At 46.1% G+C, this 22210-nt stretch overlaps 2 protein-coding genes across 6 annotated transcripts in view; one reads left to right on the forward strand and one right to left on the reverse strand.

The window, feature by feature from the left end:
* Positions 1 to 2261, forward strand: part of COPG2 (COPI coat complex subunit gamma 2) — a 115562-nt gene extending 113301 nt beyond the window's left edge. Inside the window, exons 21-24 of the mRNA XM_027075484.2 lie at positions 178 to 275; positions 1006 to 1144; positions 1400 to 1498; positions 1977 to 2261. Of these exons, the coding sequence (XP_026931285.2) occupies positions 178 to 275; positions 1006 to 1144; positions 1400 to 1498; positions 1977 to 2107 (467 nt within the window). The 3' untranslated portion in view covers positions 2108 to 2261. The remainder of the gene's footprint in view (positions 1 to 177; positions 276 to 1005; positions 1145 to 1399; positions 1499 to 1976) is intronic.
* A 246-nt stretch (positions 2262 to 2507) lies between these two features.
* On the reverse strand, positions 2508 to 21897 carry MEST (mesoderm specific transcript). Of its 5 annotated transcripts, none has more exons than XM_027075488.2 (13): positions 16207 to 16468; positions 13165 to 13271; positions 12913 to 13067; positions 11155 to 11234; positions 10688 to 10765; positions 10417 to 10553; positions 10181 to 10239; positions 8874 to 8914; positions 8039 to 8109; positions 7696 to 7797; positions 7073 to 7149; positions 4780 to 4843; positions 2508 to 3849 (listed from the first exon to the last, which is right to left on the reverse strand). In XM_027075488.2, exons 2-13 carry the CDS (start codon positions 13188 to 13190, stop codon positions 3732 to 3734), a joined length of 1008 nt encoding a protein of 335 aa, XP_026931289.1. In that variant the 5' UTR covers positions 13191 to 13271; positions 16207 to 16468; the 3' UTR covers positions 2508 to 3731. The 5 variants fall into 5 exon arrangements, 4 of the variants coding, with proteins under 4 accessions (XP_026931289.1, XP_053074049.1, XP_053074050.1 ...); XM_053218074.1 differs by lacking the exon at positions 16207 to 16468 and adding an exon at positions 13921 to 14712; XR_003426003.2 differs by lacking the exon at positions 13165 to 13271 and adding an exon at positions 6747 to 6825 and having other exon boundaries at positions 3775 to 3849.
* Between the last annotated feature and the right edge of the window lie 313 nt (positions 21898 to 22210).

Here is a 22210-nt window from a genome sequence, read left to right on the forward strand (position 1 = left end):
AATGGTTTTTAAAGTCATTTTGTGAGACTGCCTTTTGCCCAGGCCGCAGGCTGCTTTGGGGGCCACCACCCGTCACGATACAGAACACGGCGCTGCGTGCGGACGGTGCGGAGTTACAGACGGAGGCCCTGGGCTTGCACTGCCCCTGACACAGGCTTGCCTTCTCTTTCACCCCAGCTGCAGGCACCTTTAGCTGCACCATGAAGTTTACCGTCCGGGACTGCGACCCTGACACCGGGGTTCCAGCTGAGGAGGGGTATGATGATGAGTACGTGGTGAGTCTTCCCGGCACAGAGATTCACTCTGACACCCTCGCACCACCCAGTGACCTCTGCCTGCAGAGAACATTTTGCTGGCGGCACCTGACATGAACCTACGGGCTTTTATTCTCAAACACGTCACAACCGAGGAGGACCTGGGCCAGTCCTCCTCTGTGACAGGAGTGTATCTTGCCAAAGAGAATTCCGATTTACCCCTTAGTGACTGATTAAAACAAAACCCACTTTGTTAGGTCTTTAAAAATAGGGGCGATTAAGAGATGAAAACGTTTACGCGATTTGCCTGGAGATCAAGGAGTTTTACGGGAAGGATTGGGTTTTTCTGTTTTTGTTCGGCAGCTTTTAGTTTGCTTATAATGTAGCCACAGCATGAAATGAAAAGCCCTCAGAGTATGTAGGGAAAAATTTAAAAAGTATCGACCTGCTGGCGAACGTGAAGTTCAGAAGGTCCGTGTGGCAACCTGACTTCTTTGTACCCCGGGGCTATAGGCGTGGCTCAGAATACAGCTCCCGCCAGGTGACCTGTTTTCTTGCTTTCCTTTGCGAAGGCATATGCGGGTAGATTTATCCAGACCACGGAACTTAAACTACTTTAGTGGTAGAGTTTATCCTAGGCTCCTGCAAAGGATATAACGCGGAATGATAAAAGCATGCTAATTAAGTCCCTCCGGTCTGGGCTGTGTACCGGAGGGCCTTCATTTACTGACCCCTGCTTGTTACCTACTAGCTGGAAGATCTCGAAGTGACTGTGTCTGACCATATTCAGAAAGTCCTGAAGCCTAACTTTGCTGCTGCCTGGGAAGAGGTGGGAGACACCTTTGAGAAAGAGGAGACCTTTGCCCTCAGTTCTACCAAAACTCTCCAAGGTGAGAACAATTTTGCTCTCGGTGTATTGCAGTATAAAACCTAATAGGCTTACTTATTATTCCATAGTAACTCTTTAAATATCTCATAACCCGTTTCACTGCCAAGGCCAGGATCCCGTCTGCATCATCTAATGGAATCAACCGGGTTCTAGTCTGGTAGCCTCCCTCCACGGGGCACCCCTTCCATCCCCAGCACGTGCAGGGGCAGACCCCCAGGCTGAGCCTTCCTGACCCTCTTGTATCTTCTCAACACAGAAGCTGTCAACAACATCATCACGTTTCTGGGCATGCAGCCATGTGAGAGGTCAGACAAAGTACCTGAGAACAAGAACTCCCATTCCCTCTATCTGGCAGGTAAGAAACCTCCATCAGAGTCTCCCTTTGTATGGTTGCAAAATAGGAGGGGGTGTGCAGGGGCATCTCGTGCCCTGCTACGGTTCCATTATCCCATTATGGGTTATAATTTGAAGGCCTGTTCATATGAATAATTTGTTTTAGCTGTTTAATTATTTGCGTATCCTTAACGTTGTTCTCTGAAGAAGTAAATTTGGCCTAAAACACGTAAATCTCTCCCGCACATACCAATGCTACCACTTCCCCACCTTTGAGTGCTCCAAATCAGTATTATTGAGTACCTCCTATGTGCCTGGTATCACGGAAATATAAAAGATTGCTTAGAATTTGTCCACAAGATTCAATTCTCACCATAAACACAAATCTCTAGAAAAGCTAAACTAAACTAAATAGGAAATGCAAGCAGAGCACGATATAGTTCATTATTCAGAGCTTCTTGTGAGGTCTTAAGTCAGTTTTCCTTGCTTTTTTCTCTCAGGTGTATACAGAGGTGGCTATGATTTATTGGTGAGGTCCAGGCTGGCCTTAGCAGACGGAGTGACCATGCAGGTGACTGTCAGAAGCAAAGAGGGAACACCTGTAGATGTTATCTTGGCTTCTGTTGGATAAATTGTCACTGGGCAAGATGAAGTTGATGGCACAGTTCACTGTCAGTGGGCTTTTAGACTAGTGGCATGAATTTCCCGGAATTTGACTTTTAAGGATTAATGTTCTTTGGAGAAGCAAATTAAACATTTGGCCCTGAGCCAGCAGATCAAGCAAATATCTGTTCTTGTGCATGTAAATTTCTTTTTTCTTTTCTTTTCTTTTTTTTTTTTTTAAATTAACACTTGGTCAACTTTGGTATGATAGTACAGCTTTGGGTGATGTTGCAAATCAAATACTATCCTGTACCCCAGCTGCTTAACTTCATCACATTCTTTAATCTAATGTGTGTCTGAAAGCTCCTGACAATGTTGGAAAGCTTTTATCCCAGAGGGGTGGTGGGGGAGGGGAAGCCGGAGTCCACTTTTGTCAAAATTCATTTTTATTAATAGAAAATAAACACTTATTCCAGTTTCAGTCGTTATACTTCAAGTTGCTAATAAAAAAAAAAATTTAAAATAATCACTCAATCATCCTGTTTTGACTAAGACAGTGAAGCTGTGGCTTAAAAAAAACGTATTCAGCACCATTTGCGCATAGGCCTTTCAGAATTTGTTCTTAAGGTTTCAGAACTTTCCTGTCTACAAAGTACAGGAATTACTGAGCTACGAGAGGAAGCTTCTCTAGGACAACCAACGAGAAGTTAAGTAATCGTCATAAAAGGAATCCATGTACATTCAGCACGGTAACTTGGACTATACAACGATCCCCTCCCCTCCAGCTCAGGAGGGACATGCTTCTAAGCACTGAGGTATGAAGAGTCAGACTGTTATTTGCTGTTAGAATTAGCTAATAACAGTAAATCTCTGGCAAGGATGCTACTGGTCCTTAACATCCTGTGATTTTAGGAAATTCTGTAAATAGTCTGGGTTTAATTCAATTTACTCAGAAATGAAACCTGTTGAATAAGGTTCACTACTCTGCCAGAGTATCTGCTGGTTTAGTATTCTTATAAAATACATATAATACGTGCAGGTAAATCATAGTATTAAAGTATACTTAGAATACTGCATATTCAAACCAAAACCTAGGTCAACAAAATGCCTATAATTAAAAGCAGCTGATGGAACGAAATCCAAAGTTATGACAAGGGAGACTCACTCTCACTAAGCCGTGTTGCTTAGAGAAGTTATGAAAGCGTGTGCCCTTACGGCCATTTGAGGACAGGTAAGGAGACCCCCTCTCCTCATTCTTTACCATAGGATTCCAATCGAGGGTGGGCCAGAAATTAGCATTTCTAAATATTCCAGAAAAGTCCACAGAATTGTCAGAAAGACTTTCAAAACGTCTGTCTTTCTGAATCTGTGAGTAGTCATGCTCATCAGAATTTTCTGATAGCACAAAGACAAAGGCAAGTCCATACACTCGCTCAGATGTTAGAAGAATGGGAGGTGGACTGTTCGGGCCATCCTTAGCCAGAGCTTCCGTGGGCTTTTTAACTATATGCTGATCACAAGTGAGTCAGGTGGACTTTTGTGAGAGAATAGCGTTTGGTGGCCAGGACCTCTTTTGGGCATTTCTTTCTAAGTGGAATACACAACAGGTAAGGGAGTAGGGGAGGTAATACAGGGAAGCTACTCTTTCCAGCTCAGAAGGAGTTGATGAAGCCCATATATGCATTCAAGAAGCCCATGGGATCCTCTAGCTGTGGATAGTGGCTAATGTGGTCATCCAGAATCGACACTGTGGACCGCGGCAGCGTTTTCCTAGTGGAAGAGAACAGCATGTAGGTGAACTTGAGGCTGGAGGGAGGGGAGGGATGCAAGCCAGTGGGCAGCCCCAGTAAATGCCCTTACGGACATACCACACTGGAAGGAACCAACAAAGAGCTTATTCACCTTCTACTTTGGAATTGTATCTTAGGCGGGTAAACCTGCCAATTCCATTTATGACATAAGCAGACTAGTTCTTAACTGTTCATAACCCAACAGACAACAACTTGAAAATATAACACTTTGCAACACCTGCCCAGGCAGGAGGACTTCCAGCTCCTTAGAGAAGCATGAGGCATCAAACGAGTGGGCCATTCAGAAACTAACCGTCCAAGTAAAGATAACAAAAGGCCTTCCTTAACCCTGGCAGGAGATGGGGCAGGGCGGGGGGGGGGGGGGGGGGGCATTCTGTTTAGAATTAAATGTACACTATTTACTCCTGGGTTGTTTCTGCTAGGCCGTGTGAAGGTATGGGACAGTCTCATGTGACATAATCAAGATTTCGTATTCCAACACCTTCTAAGTTAAGCACCTAGAGAAAATAACAACCAAGGAGAAGGCACTTTTCCACAGTGAACTCTTCTCAAGGTCTCCTTACAGTCTGCTCAGCTGAGGTCGAGGAGTTTTACAGTCAGACTAAAGCAAACATTTAAAACAGATCTACTTCCGTTCCTTGGTTCACATGACAGCTTTTTCTTACCTGTACACCTAGGAGTATGTGGTAGCCATGACAGTGAAAACAGGCCATGTAAATCAAGACAACGTAAACCTGAATTTTTTCATCTTTCCATTTACGAAAATAAGATTCCCCAATTCATCTTTTTATGTGTTTCCTAGATGAACAGCCAGTGAGGGCAGAGACAGTGGCTATCCTGTTCACCACTGTCACCAGGAACAAAACAAAGACCCCTGAGGGAGACTCACCTGTACAGCTCCAAAAACTCTGGATAGGGGTTTACGGGATCCAGTGGCCCATAGATAAAATGAACTAGGAAAGAGAAGAGGAATGAATTACTAAAGGTCTCAAATGTATTCTCCTACCCTTTAAAAAAAATTGTTTTTCCAGTCTTCATTGAGAAATAATGGACATACGTCACTATTAAAGTTTAAAGCATACAGCGTGACGATTTGGTGTATGCATTTTGTGAAATGATTACTGAGACAAGTTAACATCTACCTCGTATAGAAACGATGAAAAAGAAAAAAAAAATTCTTGTGATGAGAACTCTTAGGATCTACTCTCTCAACAACTTTCTTGTTGGCTATAGTCATTATGTTGTAGGTTACATCCCTAGTACTTACTCGTAAGTGGAAGTCTGTACATTTTGACTACTTTCCTCCAGCTTCTCCCTCACCCCACCTCTGGTAACCACGGATCCAATCTCTTGTCCTCTGAGTTTGGGGGAGTTTTTTTAAATTCCACAGTATGATCTCCGTAAGTGAGATCATACAATATCTGTCTGTCTGACATCTCTCATTTAGCATAATGCCTTGTAGGTTCATCCACGTTGTCACAAATAGGAAGATTGCCTTATGGCTGAATAGTGCCCACTGTATACATCCACATATATCACAACTTTTTTATCCATTCATTGATAGATGGACATGCAGGCTGTTTCCATGTCTTGGCTATCATAAACAATGCAGCTATGAGCACAGGGGTGCAGAAACCTTTTCAAGTTAAGTGTTTTCATTTCTTCTGGATGTATTCCCAGGAGTGGAGTTGCCAGATCATAGGGTGGTTCTATTTTCATTTTTTTGAGGAGCCTCCATACTATTTTCCACCATGGCCGTCCCCATTTACAATCCCACCACCACTGCACAAGGGCTCCCTTGCTTCCAAATCCACACCAACACTTACTGTCTCTTGTCTTTTTGCTGATGGCCATTCTAACAGGTGTGAGGTGATATCTCATTCTGGTTTTAATTTGCATTTTCCTAATGACTAGTGATGTTGAACTCTTTTCATGTACCTGTTGGCCTTTCCTATACCTTCTTTGCAGAAGTATCTATTCGCGTCCTTTGCCCAGTTTCTAATTGGCTTGTTTCTTTGCTATTGAGTATACACATTCTTCATTCATTTTGGATGTTAACCTCTTGTCAGATACATGGTTTGCAAACATTTTTCCCATTTGTTGATGGTTTCTTTACCTATACAGAGCTTTTTTAGTTTGATGAAGGTCCCACTTGTTTACTTTTTGTTTCTAAATATCTTTTTAAAAAATTTTTTATGCTTAGGGGTGCCTGGGTGGCTCAGTCAGTTAAGCGGCCGACTCTTGACTTCGGCTTGGTTTGTGAGTTTGAGCCCCGTGTCGGGCTCTGTGCTCACTGCGTAGAGCCTGCTTCCAACCCTCTTTCTGGCCCTCTCCCGCGCAGGCTCTCCCTCCCTCTCTCTCAAAAATAAATGTTAAAACAAATTTTTTTTTTTTTAATTTTATGCTTAGAAAATCTAGCTTCTTTTAATGAGTAGGTTAGAAGGAGCTCCTGGGAATAAGCCTAACAGTCCATTTGGGATAGTTCTCCCGTACACAGCCATTCAGTCCCTCCTCCAGCTCTTCTGTGCCTGGACCAAGGGGACTAAGCCACACTGTGCACGTTCTCCTCCTATGAATCCAGGATACCATCATTATTTAGGTCTCTCTTCAGTTATAACTGACCGCTGACGTTTTAAATCTTGGGCACCAGCTACTATGGATGAGACACTGCACTGAGTTTTTTCTTTTTAAATCTACAAGAACGAACAGACACGTGAGCACAAAACACCTCCAGCCTCTCAATTAGCATCTAAACCGCCTTCTGTTGCGGCACTTCAGCATCTAACGTGGCAGCCGCTGACAAGGCCCAGCACGAGAGCCGGCCCAACTCCCACTCCTGACAGTGACCCCAACTACCTCTGCAGTGGCATGTCCCTGTTTTCCACACTTCACTCTACAACTCGTGTCACTGGTGTCCAGATGCTGGGAGTAGGGCCTGCCAGATTAAATAAGAGATGCCCAGTTAAATGTAACTTCAGGTAAGAAATGATGATTTTGGGGGGGGGGGGTATAAAGATGTCAAAATGCTGCAAAGCACATACTTATTCTAAAAAAGTACTTGCCGTTTATATGAAATTCAAATTTAGCTGGGTCTCTTGTATTTGTATTTGCTACATCTGGCAATTATTTTAGCTCCATAGTCCCTCAGTATTCCTATCAAAACGTAATACAGAAATACTCACTGGGAATAGTTACAGAAGCAAGAGCTCCCACCCAGCGTCTTCTAAACTTCTTCCTCTGGTTGATGTACTGTAAGAGACTACAGGACAGATAAGTCAGCAAGAGTAGGACAAGAAATCTTTACTGTTACGGGAATGCAAAGGCATCCTAAAATGAAAGCCGCGACTTTCTCACTTGAACCGCGGCCTGAGGATGCTTTGTACAAGACAGAGAGCTCTCCCTCTCAGTCCCTGCTGCAATGGAAAAGATACGAAAAAGGAAGAGACTTGTACTTTGAGAGGTACTAGGCTCCTTTCACAACTATGATTAGACATTCTGAAGCATTTTAATATTAACAAAAAGCCCAAAGTAGGATTTGCTAAACTCAATTGGCCAGTTACTGATTTAGCACTAGAATGTGCAGCTGTTTATCTAAACTCTGTACCACATGGCTTCTGCTCAGGGCTCACTATTCTCCACTTCTTTCTTCTCAGCGCAGGACTTTCTCGTTTGCCTCACAGACCATAACGGACCCCCTCGTGAGAGGGAACAAGCTAGCAAGGAACAGAACGAGGAATCCTACAGCTTTCCCCACTTCCCAAAAACAGAGCTTCTCTGGAAACCAAAAGAAAGTGTTATTTCTTACCTGTCGATGACTAAGTTTCCGTCATTGTTGCGGATCCCTGCCCACATGTCCCACAGCTCACTCTCAGAGGGGCGGGTGTACGGCCCAAAGACTGGGGTGAGACTGAAAGAGCCCGAAAGAGCAGAAAGACACAGGTGAATGTTAAAGAATCCAGAATGTTAAATATGACTGGAACCTCACAGGTCACAGAGTCTGACCCTTAACTGATTTGTGAATTCCTTCTACCACTTCCCTGGCAAATGGCCAACATCTGTGTTTTAAAATCTCAAACCCTGGCCCAGAATTTTAATGGCAACTTTTCACTACCTTGTTCCCAGGCTAGAGCGAACCAATAATGACTTACCCTCGGGAGAATACAAAGAAGTTCATCAATCGTGTCAGGATGGGTGACAGCACGCCTCCATCTTTGAGGAGCTGTAGGTAAAGAGGTAAAAATCAGGAATTTAGAGAAAGAAAACCACTAACCAGGACAGAAGTTTCATATTAGGAATTTAAAAAGGACTTAAGCCAAATGTCCTTCTACTGAAACATTTCCTTACTGGCTTTTCGCTTCTTGTTTTGCCTACCTGCTCTCTCACGGAAGGCAGACCTATTTGTGGTTCCCTTTAAGATTACCTTTCTACGCTTCACTAAATCCCTAAGATTTCTAACTGATGTATTCAACTTTAGGATCTGATCTGTTCAGACAACACGCTAATGACACAAATCTCTAGATAGCTGTATTTCTCCAAGTATTTGTTGATCTCTTCTTCTCAGAAAGGAGGCTTTACCTAGAAACTGCTTCCATTGCTGTATCTGCGGATACAGAAGGAAAAAACTAACTTTATTAATGTAAATTCCTGAGGAGAGCATTTTAACTACAGCCCATTACAGCAGGTATGGCCCTTATAAAGGTCCTAGCATTATTTATGTTGGTATAAATCTTGAAAACTCAAGATTCTGGGGGCGCCTGAGTGGCTCAGTCGGTTAAACGGCCGACTTCGGCTCAGGTCATGATCTCACGGTCCGTGAGTTTGAGCCCCGCGTCGGGCTCTGTGCTGACAGCGCAGAGCCTGGAGCCTGTTTCAGATTCTGTGTCTCCCTCTCTCTGACCCTCCCCCGTTCATGCTCTCTGTCTCAAAAATAAATAAACGTTAAAAAAAAAAACCACTCAAAATTTTGTCACTGGAGTAGCCAACCTTTTGGAGTAGGAGAGGACGGTGAGTCTCAGGAAATATACCTATAGGAGAAGAAGAGACTCATGTTAGTTATTTACCAACAATTTTAAGTCAAACACAGGCTCATTATCGGAGACCATCTCCCGATTTACTGTCACATTTGAGGCCTTTATTGCCAGAAACGATAAAACAAACAAAACTTAGTTCTTTCATCTAATTATTTCTCCAGGGAATTCTCTGTTTAACAGGTCAGATTCTGTCCTGCTGGGATTACTTTCCCCATTGTAAGAGTAGAGAAACAGGGGAAAGCTAATGTATGTGATCGTCCATAATGCTGACTGAGCCTGACTTCCCTTGGCCTTTCTTTCCATTCTTCACAGTACCTAGTATTGTTAGTGATTTGGGCTACAAAAGAAACCAGTGGTTTTTTCAGGAACTGTAGGTCCCTGGGGGGTGGGGGGGGAGAGACCAAAAAACCTAGAGTTTCCTTTTCCATTTTTCTCCAGAGTCAATGAGAGAAAGCCATGAGCATCACTGATAAAGGGAGAGACTCCTGTCCGAATCTGCCCTTATGGTATTCAGGGGACATCTGGATATTCATGGACTTACAAGTCAGGCTCAATGGCACACAAGGAAAAAGAACCCTCTCCAAAAGATTTAAGCAAAGGTTCAGTAATTTCTAAGTGAAACTTGGCATTACCATCAATTAAGAGTTTTTGGGGGGCGCTAGGGTGGCTCAGTCAGTTGAGCATCTGACTCTGGAATTCAGCTCAGGTCATGATCTCACTGTTTGTGAGATGGAGCTCTGCATTGTCAACCACGGAGCCTGCTTGGGGTTCTCTTTCCAAAATAAATAAAAATAAACATTTTTTGAAAGATTAAGAGTTTCTCGAACAAACCACAGGGTATCAGAAGCGCCTGTGGTTTCATCACAACTATCTGCATAACCCACTGCAGTTGCTGCAGCGAGTGCTCTCCTCACGACCAACCGTGGTTGTTGCTAGACCTACCCACAGATCTTGCTGCGCGATGCATTTACAAAGAAACACGTGTTACTGTAACGCAGCTTTGTATTAGCTGTTTGTCGATACGAGCAGTTTCTTTCGTGATCCTATTTGTTTTATTTTCTATGTTTAAAAACATTCTGAGAAAGAGTCGATAAATCTCATTAGAGATTTCGTAGTTCATGGCATAAGAAAGGTCAAGATCCTCTGGTGTAATTACGTCTGCCTGCAATATCATGAGATTACTGTCTAGATGTCGACATGATATCTACATGTGGCCCTTTGAGGCTACACCTCATTTCCACCCACCACCACGGCAGTTACCTCCATTTGACAGACAGAGACTCTTTATGGTAAGCCGACCAGATCGATTCTGCTTGAACCTAGAAATGGGTGAGGGAAACACACATCTAACTCAGTGGACACACACCAATGCAGCAGCTGAAGACAAACTCCCAAGAGGGAAAAGGACTAGAAAGAATCCAGGAACAATTTATTTTTCCCAGCATTTTAAACCAGTGATACCTGTGAGCAGTACTGAAGTCTATGACCTCACTGACCTATAGAGCAGCTCCTGAGCAACGATATCTCCATAGTCATGAGACAAAAGGTTGATCCTGCGGTTCTGGAGCCCCAGGTGCCGCAAAAGTGCCTCCACAATGCTGGCCTGCTCAAATATGGAATAGTGATGTGGTCTCTAAGGAGAAGAAAGCCCAGATATACAGGATGACGTCATGAGTGCTGATCTGTCTGCCAGCCTGACCCTCTGTTGTCATCCAACACCACCCCTCCACCAAAAAAAAACACTGGTCCCATCTAGATGCCGCTTACCGGTTTGTCACTGAAGCCAAAGCCCAAGAAATCAAGGGCGATCACTCGATGAAACCTTAGGGTCAGACCTTCCCAAATCTACAAGAACGAAAAAGAGGATCTGGATTTTGTAATCCTGCGCCTCTGCTCTTCCAACCTACAGTACAAGAGCTTCATCCCCATCTTGACTTAACAAACAGACTTTGATAAAAAAATCTCATGAAACCACCACAGGCCCACAGATGATCCTCTTGGTTTACTCGTAATCTCCATTCAGGGAAAAACTCGAGCATTTTTAACTTGTCAATGATCCTTTCCAGATCACCCAAGGGTTTTTTACTCTCTTACAGTAAATGAGAAACAGTTCTACATTTAATCCTGTTTTATTAAGCAATTCAAATAGCTAAGAACCTTGCAGTCCTGATAACACAGTCCTTGATTTTGGATTTTTAAAGATATAGTAGGATCTAGAAATCTGATTTCATTACCTTGTACCAATCATAGCTGGATGTTGGAAAGCCATGCAAAAGCACAACTATCTCAGGACTTCCAACCACACCCACAGAGTCTGGGAAAAAGGAAAGAAATCAGTTAGGCTGGCTGCCTTAAAAAATAATCTTGAAAATACTAAAATCTACATAATCTGGTATAAAGGACAAGAAACCCTGCCTAAATGAATGAAATAAAAATAAATTCATTTTTAAAATGCAAGCTTACTGCTTTACGTAAAAACAGGCATTTGATGATTTTTTCATCCGTATATTGAAAACTTGTCAATAGCACACTTTATATGAAAATACTTGAAGGCAATGTGCTTAATTTCACTTAGATTTTTTAAAGTATTTCCCCATTTCTGTATATTACCAATATGTAAATTGTTTTTCACAGTAAAAAGTAAACTTGCACAGTTAGAAGTATACGATCACAACATAAACACTACAGGTTTTTTGTACCTTATTAATGGCCTCACAAAAATTCTCTGAAATATAGCAACTCTTCCTCAACCTGGTGAACACCTTAGTTTATTCTATTTGTCCAGCACTTTTATTTCCCCCAGGGGAGACCCAATCCAGTATCAAAAGCATACTGCTCAAACTATTAAAAGTTCTAACAAGTATAAAAAAATATTAATACAGACATGAACATTTTTTAATGCACAGGCATCTTTTAAATTAGTCAAACATTTAAACAGTGAAAGGTCTTGTTAAAAGTATTAGATTTAAAACGGACACATTCATACATACTGCCAGTGGCATGAGATTTGAGAAGGTTTGCAAAAATAATTTAATCAAAAGCAATTAAAAATATTCTTGAGAATTAAAGAAAAATTCTTGAGAATCCATGCAAATAAAATCATTCCGTTTACAAGTAGTATAGTGTGAAAATATATGGAAAAAAATAAATATGTTAAACATATACATGAAGATTTCCCTTCAACATTGACTATGTGAGACGTTAAAAAACTAGAAACAATTAAATGACCGGTATAGAGGAAATTATATACTTACTTAATTGAATCCAGCAAATGAGAGGAGGTCAGGAGCAATAATGAAAAACGGTTTATGACAAACATTTTTCGTTATTGCTCTTGACCCCCGCCCAAAAGAAATCTTTCCCAATCTTGTTTCACAATTTCTTTACCTATAAAAGGGGTTAATAGCGCCTATATCCAAGTACTGTTGTAAAGATTAAACGAAATAATGGAGATTGAAAACCTAATCCAATGACTAGCATATGATAATTACTTGACAAGTAGCAGTCATAATTATCATCAGCAAATTAATTTATACAAGGGTATAAGGCTTAAATCACATTTAGTTATGCATGCAACAAATCATCTTTATAGAACACAATAAAATGAAATCAGGGACGGAGGGAAACAGAACCAACGGTAGGTCTGCTGAATATCGTTTATATTACCCGACACTAGGGGCGCTCAAAAGAGAAAACCAATATCTATCAATACAAATGAGGCTATGAAGAAAAATTATACTGAAAAGTCAGTTCTACAGAAATTGAAATTAATTCCACCGCCCCCACCCCCCCCCCCAGCAGTTTTCTTTGAGCTTCCCTGCTATGGAGTTAATGAGGGGAATTAGTTCATTCCTTCAAGCACACTGCCCAGAAAATGGGGCTTTTCCCCGCCATCACTGAAGGGCAACAGAGACCAATGGACACAAAATGAGTACCTCAGTGGGACCTATGGGATCTGTACATGCAGGGGGCTCCAACGGCCCTCGCCTTACCTTGGTAGAAGATGCGCAGTCCCTTGTAGGTGAAAAATTTGCCTGACGACTTCCAGGAGTGAAGGGCAGGGGAAAGCTGGGGGGGTGGGATATGCAGGTAGGCCGCAAGCAGGGGCACAGCCAGCAGACCCACCTGCACCCACCACTCCCTCATCCTGTAGGAAAACCAGAGACCCGAGGTAAGCAGTCGGACGAACCGCACATGCTTCAACAAGCCCCAAATCGGCAAGATGGGGTGGGAAAACTCTGTACCGTGCAGCGACTGCCTGGCCCTCCATATGACGCACGGCAGAAAGTTTACCCAGAAGAACGTAAGCACACCTCTGCCTGCTACGCAGTCACCATAACTGCTCACCATTCTAGGAAAAAATATATTATTTTAATACGTAATCTTCCCCCTCTCCTTCCCACTTTAATCCCTCAGTGTGCTTCTCCTTCCTCCCATTGTGCTTTTCCCCAGACTTGAAGAGGTTTTTTTTATGTGACGCAAAAAGAAGTATTGTGCCCCTTTTCACTGGCTTTTATCAAAGCTTCCCCAGAAAACAGTAATGATTTCCTTCATATTAAGCTCTACCCCCCCCCCACGAGTAAAGTGTTATATACAGATACACAGATGTAGTTTTTTACTAATGATTTTTTTAAAAAGCATGTCGTAGTATCCTCTGTCCTTAAAGCAGAGAGCCGTTTTTAATTTGTTTAATATTTATCAATTCTCTGACCCCAGTGAAGCCCCACTTGGTACTGCTCTCTCGATCTGTGCTGAGAAACGGCTCCAGGTAAACCGTCTGTGAACGTAGGACCCTCGGTGCCCTGCGTATTCCAACATAAGCAGCTTTGTCATGACCCACAGTATCTAATCTCCTGAGAGCTCAGGGCAGGAGATTATATTTCTGCTCTACTGAGCAGACTCTTGAGGAAGCTCCCATTTATTTAATTTTTTAGGACTGCTACCTCCCACCCTGCACACACCTCAAAAAAAAAAAAAAAAAAAAAAGGCAGAGCTCATACCCAACATCTGGAAATTGCTTTGGTCTCTGGAAAGAAAGGGCTGGCTTGCATACCCAACCTTCTCATGCCCAGGACTTCAAAGGTCCAGGTCAGTCTATCCACAATGATGAGTGCTAAACGGGAATTAGAAATAGTTCTCTCTGTTTCTAGCTTATGACTTCGAATAGTCACCAGGGAAAGAATTAGCAGTAGAATGGAAGGGCTCTCAAAATAACCAGATTGGAAATACTTTCTAAAACTAAAGTAAGAGTTGTCAAGAAAACAGAGCTTACAAATTAGGGAACCCAACTGTTAAAGCCCTGCTGGAGACAGCTTTGTGCGAGTACACATACCCTTCCACCAATATTACCTGTAGACTGGACACAACCCCTACCCATCACAAACTGATCCAACTCACAAAATACTTTTTTTTTTTTTTAACTCTAAAACTAATAAATAAGACTGTGGTTCCACAGTGGTTAAAAAAAAAAAAATCCCTCAAAAAATCTGAGCAGCATCTCTCTTTTTTAGGCATCACTTAGGGCAGTCTTTTTTTTTTTTTTTCTTCTTCCTCCAAAGTAGCTGTCCATAAAACAGACCCGATGATTTGGTTGCACCTTTCAAGTTAATATTATGATTCCAAAAAGTGCCCGCAAACATGATAATTATTATCACAATTTTCACCCCCTAACAGTGGCAGGCTACATCCCAGTACCTCCTTGAAAAATGAGATGACAAAAGGCATCAGGTTTAGCTATCATTAGCTATCATCTGTCCTGTACTTCAGCTCATACATTTCATCACCGCCACCGCCACCCCCCCCCCCCCCCAGCCGCCCCAACCTGGGCTTCATCTCATTCATTCAGGGGTTTCAGCAGACGCATATCTGCAATGACTCAGCACAGAGCCAGGGAGGGGCTACTAGAGGAGCAAGCAGAAGGCTGCAGGGGGCGGGGGGAGGGGGGGTGACAACGACTGTGTACTTTCCACTCCCGGACACCTCCACCCTCTACACCTCCTCTTTTACTCCAAGAAAGGAAAGAGGCAACCTTTCAGGAAGCCGTTTTCTGGTTTCATACCTCCGTAAAAATGCCTCTAACAACATTTTAGGATTTTTAGCAGGGAAACAATCTGGCAGTCAGTAGCCAAAACGGGTTAAACATTTTTTCACCAAAATCCCCATTACTTAATGAGCCACGAGTCAAAAGTATAAATCCTGCAAACCCCAGGAGCAAACCGTCTGGAAATTAATAACCTCTACAAGCCTTGAATTCTTCGTCTCATAAAGAGGAAAAAATACATTTAAAACCACCAAATTTGCCACCTTACGGCATCGCGCTGAGACTGTGAACTACTGCGTAAACCAATGCAAACAATTCACGTGTAACATTAGGACAGTTTGGTCAAGTAATCATTTTCGCTTGGCTTCTCATTACTGAAATCCGAAAAATACTTACGCCTCGGTGACACGGTACTGCAAGTTCTAGTCACACCTACGCAGTAACTAACGCCACAGCGATACCAGGGTCTTCAAATCCTAAGTCGCGCCACAACGATACCGGGGTCTAGAAATCCCAAATTGCGCCACAGCAATACCAGGGTCTCGAAATTCTAAATCGCGCCGAGATGATGCGGGGGCCTAGAAATCTTAAATCGCGCCAGGGTGACGCCGGGGTCTAAAAATCCTAAATCACGCCAAGGCGACACCAGGGTCTAGACGTTCTAAATCGCGCCAGAGCAATGCCCGGTTTCAAAATCCTAAATCGCATCTGAGCCATACCAAGACCTAGAGCGCCAATCGCGCCAGAGCGATGCCGGGGTCTAAAAATCCCAGAGTCTTAGGGTAAAGCCGGGGTCTAAAAACCCTGAATCGCCCTAGGGCGATGCCGCGGTCTAGAAATCTTAAATTGCGCCAGGGTGACGCTGAGGTCTAGAAGTCTTAAATCGCACCAGGGTGACGCCGGGGTCCCCAAATCCTAAATGACGCCATGGCAACGTTGGGGTCTAGAAATCCTAAATCGCATCCGAGCGATACCAGGGTCTAGAAATACCAAATCTGGGAGATCTCCAGCCCTGCACATTCTACTGCGTGCAGGAGTGACATCCCCTCCCAAGTAGGCAGACAGGGCTCAGAGGACAGGCAGGCGCGCCACCCCGCCCCCCGCCCGGGTGGGGTCTTCCCTCACGGGAGTCGAGGTCCGGCAACCCCGGCACGGACACGCACATCCCCACCAGCTGGCCCGCACCCTCTCCGGGACGGCGGCTTTGAGCCAGCCACACCCCCTCGCGCCGGCCGCGCGCACCCACCTGCGGAGGCGATCTCGGCGCACCATGGCCGCGTCTTATCCCATGCCGCCCGGCACACGGGATTGGAGCACCGGGCGCCGCAGCACCCGCGGCAGGCCAGGGCCGGCCGGCAGCAAGGCGCAGCCTACAGCCCGCGAGGGCGGCGCCGGCCGCGGCAAGCAGCGAGCGGCCACCCGGGAGTGCGCTGCGGCACTGCCCGAGGCTCGGCTGCCGCAGAGGAAGGACGGAGAGGCGCTGGTTGCCGCGGCAGTGCCGAGCGAGTGGGCACCGACTTTTAGAGCCCACCCGCGCCCCGCCCCTGGTCCGCCCACCGCGCCGCAGTGCCCCTCCCGCCGCAGCCAACGCCTCTCCCCACCAGCCCTCCCCGCAGCCCTGCCGCCGCCGCAGGGATGGAACTTTCCTCTCACGGCAGCTCCTCTAGGGGGCACCTTTAGGGTTGTCGACCCCGCCAGCGCTCCGCTGCTCCTTCACAAGCCCCCCCCCCCCCCCCAACTCTGAGCTCCAGGTTCCGCAGCAGAAATTCTCCTCTGGTGAGTTAACGCCACAGGAAAAGGCAGACTCTGAAACCCGAACATACACCCCCAGCCGTGGACCACCACCCACAGGTTCCCCAACCCCAGAGGTGGCCACTCGACCTCAGGTGTGGTGGGGCTCAGGGTGGCCAGCTGTGGTGCCTGCTCTCGGTCTATACCACGCCCGAGGCATGGGTTCCGTCCAAAGCAGTGGTCTTCGAGTGCCCCACACCTCGCAGGTCCCGAGCTGTGGGTAACCACCAAGGACACAACCGAATGTCTAGGAAACAATAAGCTCTGCTGGACCTCCAACCAATCTCATCAGCTAATTCGGGGGGTGGTGGTTAGGAAGCAAAAAGGGCAAAACTTGGGGAAAAGTCTGGGTTCTCTCGCTCAACCACGGCCATGGCCGCGGCGCCAGGCACGTTTCCTTTGCAGCAGCGCTACGTGGTCGGCATGCCAGAGCCCCGCCGCAGCCCTCTCTCGGCACCCGCTCCCAGCCAAGGGCCGGTACAGCACCAGAAATCATGATCTTCGCATTTATGCGACTAAAACTCCCCTTTTTTAGAATGCCGACTGAATCACAACGCAAGGGCGCCAGTGGTACGGGAAAGAAGGAAGGAATTTTTTTCTTCATCGATAATCCTTTAAAAGGCATATATTATGCCTTTGAAAAGAAAAGTGTAGAGAATCACAGTGTCTGTGTTCATTTTCTGGCTGTAAACTTAAACTCTGACGAACGCACGCGGGCTGCGAGCGAGCCAGGCAGCCCAAGCAGTGCCGGCTCCCTCCAGCGGGGGCGCTGCAGGCCTCTCTTTCCACTCGCACCCGCCCGCGCAGGCCGTTCCGCGGCAGACGGCGCAGCCAAGCACACGAATTGCAAAAGGCCAGTCCCGCCGAGCCCGGCCAAGCCCACCCGGCACCTAACATTGCACAGGGAGCCAAGGGCCGCCAGCCAGCCATAGGAGGAACCACCACGTATGGGCTATCATCGAAACATGTGGCGCAACCCAGGGTACATTTCTAGTGGGGTCCGATTAACAGGGTCGTGAAAGGGACCTACAATGCGCGCTAAGCGCCGGAAATACGGAGATGAATGCGAAATGGCCCGTGCCACAAGATGCTGACCATCCGGTGGGGAAGACAGACAAGAACTGATGCCGCTTAAATCTTCCCTTTCAGTTCCCGGCAACATTTTTTGACAGGTTGGCCCCCTCCCCCTAACATGGAAGGCCCTTAAAGGCCAAGCCCAAGTATTATTCACCTTTTGTATCCCCAGAGCCGGCCACAGTGCCAGCCACAAAGCAGGCCCCTAATAAATACTGCATGAATAAGTACAAGAATTTGAGGGCGCACAGGGGAGGAAGTAATTAAGGGGAGGGGGGCGGGTAGTCTTGAATGATGAATAGACATTTACCAGAGAGACAAAGAGCATTCCAACCAGAGGGGACGGCATTTGCAAAGCACGGAGGCGCAGGACCGCACAACCTTTGGGGGAAAGCTGCAAGTCCTTTAGGCCTGGTGCCGACAGGCAAAAAATTAGGCTACAAAGAGTATTTCATCCTGAGGAGTTCGGAATCTGTCCAAAAGAAAATGAGAAGCCACAGATGGATGTAAACCCTTTATGGCTTTAATTGGTTACTCACCAAAATATAAATTACTCTCTTGAAAAGTAGAGGATTACCTATTTTAACTACCACCTTTTAAGGACTGAATTAATTACTTAGCAAAATTTAAATCAGTCAACGGAGTAAAGGTTTTCCCATTTTAATGAAGACAACAGTAACAACCTTTGCATTATTTTCTTTTCGTATTTGTCGTCCATAGAACCGTGGAGCCCCACAGATTCCACACTTTCACTCTCACCACACCAGAAGCACCAGCACCCAAGATGAAGGCGGTTTTGTATTTAATGAACTGAATGCTCACAAAGGATCTTATTCTGAAAGCCACAGAACAAGTGGGCAGATAGGAGAAACTGTTGGGGGGAGGGGTGAAGAGGGGACCGAAGATGCTCTCGAAGGCAACAGGAATTCTAAATCGGGCACTCAAGGGAAACGCTCCTGGACAGAGTGGCTAGGAAAAGCTTCCACGGGGAAGGAGGAATCGAGGGTTGAGGACTTCAAACCCGGAACTTGGCTTAGGCGAAGAAAACATTCCCATTCGGAAGACCCTCCAGTGCAGAGACAAGGAGTCTGAACACGCAGAGGGTACTATGAGAGATCGGCTTGGCTCGAGCTGGGAACTGGCTTTCCAAAGTTGAGGGAGGAAATGCTAGCGATAATGCCCCAGGAGCCAAAGGGTTAATGAATTTCCTAAATGTGCCTGACTTACTTCCAGAAAGAAGCTTCCTCCACCAGGGAGAATCTGGCTCAAGGTAAAAAACAGTCCAAGCGTCTGAGAAAACATGTAACCGTACGTAAATCCAAAGTCTGCCTCCGGCTTGCTCTCGGTACACCCTTTCCGTTCTTGGATGCAGACAACACACTCGACCGACATCCCATGCAGCGCACTCCCTTGACCAGTAGCTTATCATGCACTCCTGTCACATTCCAACCCTAAGATGGTCCCCCATAATAAGTCCTCGGTTTGTGCAAAAAATAGTGCGGAACACTCAGCATTCATTGTGCAACAGCGGTGTGAGATCAGCAGGGCTGGCACCGAAAGTTCAATACTCGTATTTTTCTAACCCCAGTCTGAGACCTATACGATGACAGGCACAAGGCTATTTCTGTAGGCAACGAGACAGAACTGGGACTGCCACTTTGAAGAGCCACCTATAATTATCGATTCAAATAAATGGAGGAAGTTCAACATGGGAGAAATTTGGTCGAACAGCAGCACATATTAGAGACTTAGGGCTTTAGGTGACAGTCAGTCAATGTGATATGGCTCAAAAAATGCCACTGTAGATTGCAGAATGTAATGAGAGAAGTACCCAGGATGAACTAATCCTACTCTATTTTGCTAGTTAGACTTCACAGAAAGTATTTCATTCTGTTTTACAAAGCAATTTAAGAGACCCATAAACAGGAGTGCGTTCAGAGAGGATCACCTAAAATGCATTACAAATTATGTCACTGAAGGCATAGCCGCTCTCATATTTTAAGCATGGATCTTCACCAATTTATCCCTAATCCTTACAATAACTCAGTGAGATGACTATTTTCGTCCACATCTCACAGAGAAAGATACAGCGGCTCAGAGCACTGAGTGTTAGTATGTAAAGGACTGGGAACTGAACACAGATGTGTCTGGCTCCAAAGCTGGCGTTCTTTCCACCACCCCACACTGCCTCCCTGTTTAAAATAACTGGGCATGTTCAGTTGGAAGAAAAGAAGCCTTGTGGAGTGAGTGGAAGAAGGAAATGTGTTAGCAGTCCTCAAATATTTGTGGAAGCAGCATTAGACATTTTATTCTGTATGGCTCCAACGAGTGCAAATTGTAGAGAAACAGATGTCGATTCAACATAAAGAATTTTCCAACAGTCAGGTCTGTCTAGGGAGACTGAGTGGCTCAGCCATTTGGGGACGTGACAGGTCCCTCATCACTAGGGGCTGGGTAATTCTGTGGCAGGTATGCAAGCTCTGGAAGAATGCATGAATGCCCTTTAAGGTTTTCTCCCACCTAACAGGAAACTAAGGATCAGAGAGGTATTGGAACCTGGCCAGGGTGACCCTTCTCCGGAAGGGTCAAATCCACAACTAGGTCTTCCCTAGCTGTCCCTCAGGCCACCACTCTTTGTACAACGTGATGTTTCAAGCAGAGGGCAAGACAAATTGAAGAAATTATCAACACAGTTACACAAACCGCCCTCTCAGCCAAACTGAATCAATACATCCCCAGAGTGACTGGTTTTTTTTTTCCTCTTCAGGCTCACGTCTGGGTAAAAGTCTTTGGCTGCAGAAAGTTCAAAAGATGTGGTAGAGAAGCATCAAGGTGACTAATCCGTTAGCCAGATAAAACGAACCTAAGCGACAGATAGCTGTTTCTATAGATTACAATGTCACTGGGCACCCCTAAAGTATCTTTACACACCTCTGTATCACTCCCATAATCCCACACCTGGCGCTGTTCCACTCGTCCGTATCTACAGTCCATCTCCCACACTCACACGGATACGTAGGTTGCAGGATTCCAAATAAAATTGTCTCTTGCATTTTTACAGCTCTTTGCCTTCCACGTATATTATTATCTCATCTGATGCTCACCACAGCCCTCTAAGGAAAACAACTGCCTTCTTTCATACAGACAAGCAATTTCCTAGCTGCCTGGGGAAGAGGGGACTGCCACACGTCACTTTTTTCTTTTTTTCAAACCACTTTCCACATTAGATTATTCCCCCAGCCTAGATGAATCAACCCAGAGGCAGGTGTTTCGCTTTTCCTCCATTGCTATCAGCACCTCACACCTTCCTCAGCTGTCCTCCCCCACCAGGCCCTCCAGTGCCCCCACCCACACCACTCCTGCAGCGCTTCCTCCCGAGTCCCGAGTCCCTGAGTCCCCTTACGACCACCACACTCGCCTGGCACCGCCCAGGCGGTGGCTCCAACTCCCGGGGCAAACCCCCCTCACGGCGCCCGGTGGCCGCGTCCCCGCACGCCACCCTCGCCCAGGCCCGTGTGGCTGCCACCTTCCCGACCACGACCACTACGGCTGTCCCCCGAGTGGGAAGGTACAGCACCCCCCACCCCCGCTCCGAAAAATTCGAGTCCGGGTTCCCTGGAGGGGCGGTCAAGCCGACTAATGTTGTAAGGGGAGTCACGCCTGGGGACGAGGGTTGGGGGACTTTTGTGCGTTCTCGTCTGACCCCGAGGCTCTGGGAGATGACGGCCGAGGACCTCGCGCACGTGGCACTTGGGTGGCGCGCACGCCTCGGGCAGCCACCCACGAACCCCAGCGTGGTCCTGCACGCCCCAGCGTATTCTCACCCCGTCCTGGGCCATTGTCACTCAAAGCCTGGCCCCCAGGATGGGTGTGTGCTCCACGCACACTATCCACAGACCCCAGGTGTGGCCACACCCACTCTTCGGGGGGCCGGGAGGGTGAGGGTGGAGGGTCACTGATCGCCCGCCCCGTCTCTTACCTGATTCAGGTAAGACCTGGGCTACAAGACTCCATGTTTGGGGGAAACGGTTGCGCATGCGCTTCCTGAGGCCAGAGGTTCTGGGCCTCACCCCAGTCCCCCAGGGAAGACCCGGCCAAGCCACCGAATACCCGGCTCTGGGCTAGAGCGTCGCCACCTCCGCGCACCGGCCCATCGCCCCCAACCCAGCATGTGCTGCCGCCTTCTCCCTGCCGGGCGTCAGCGCCACCTATGGCAAAGGGTATGAAATGGCAGACTGTGCCTTCGAGAAGGCTTCTCATGGACTGGATCAATGAGGATAAAATTTTATACGGCCTAATCTCAGTATTTTCACATGATAAACTGAAGGCCAAAGAAGAGATATTTGGGGAGTTATTAACGAGGTAGAGATCTTTGGTGAGACTTC

The sequence above is a fragment of the Acinonyx jubatus genome, chromosome A2, assembly GCF_027475565.1.
Source record: "Acinonyx jubatus isolate Ajub_Pintada_27869175 chromosome A2, VMU_Ajub_asm_v1.0, whole genome shotgun sequence".
Lineage (NCBI taxonomy): Eukaryota > Metazoa > Chordata > Mammalia > Carnivora > Felidae > Acinonyx > Acinonyx jubatus.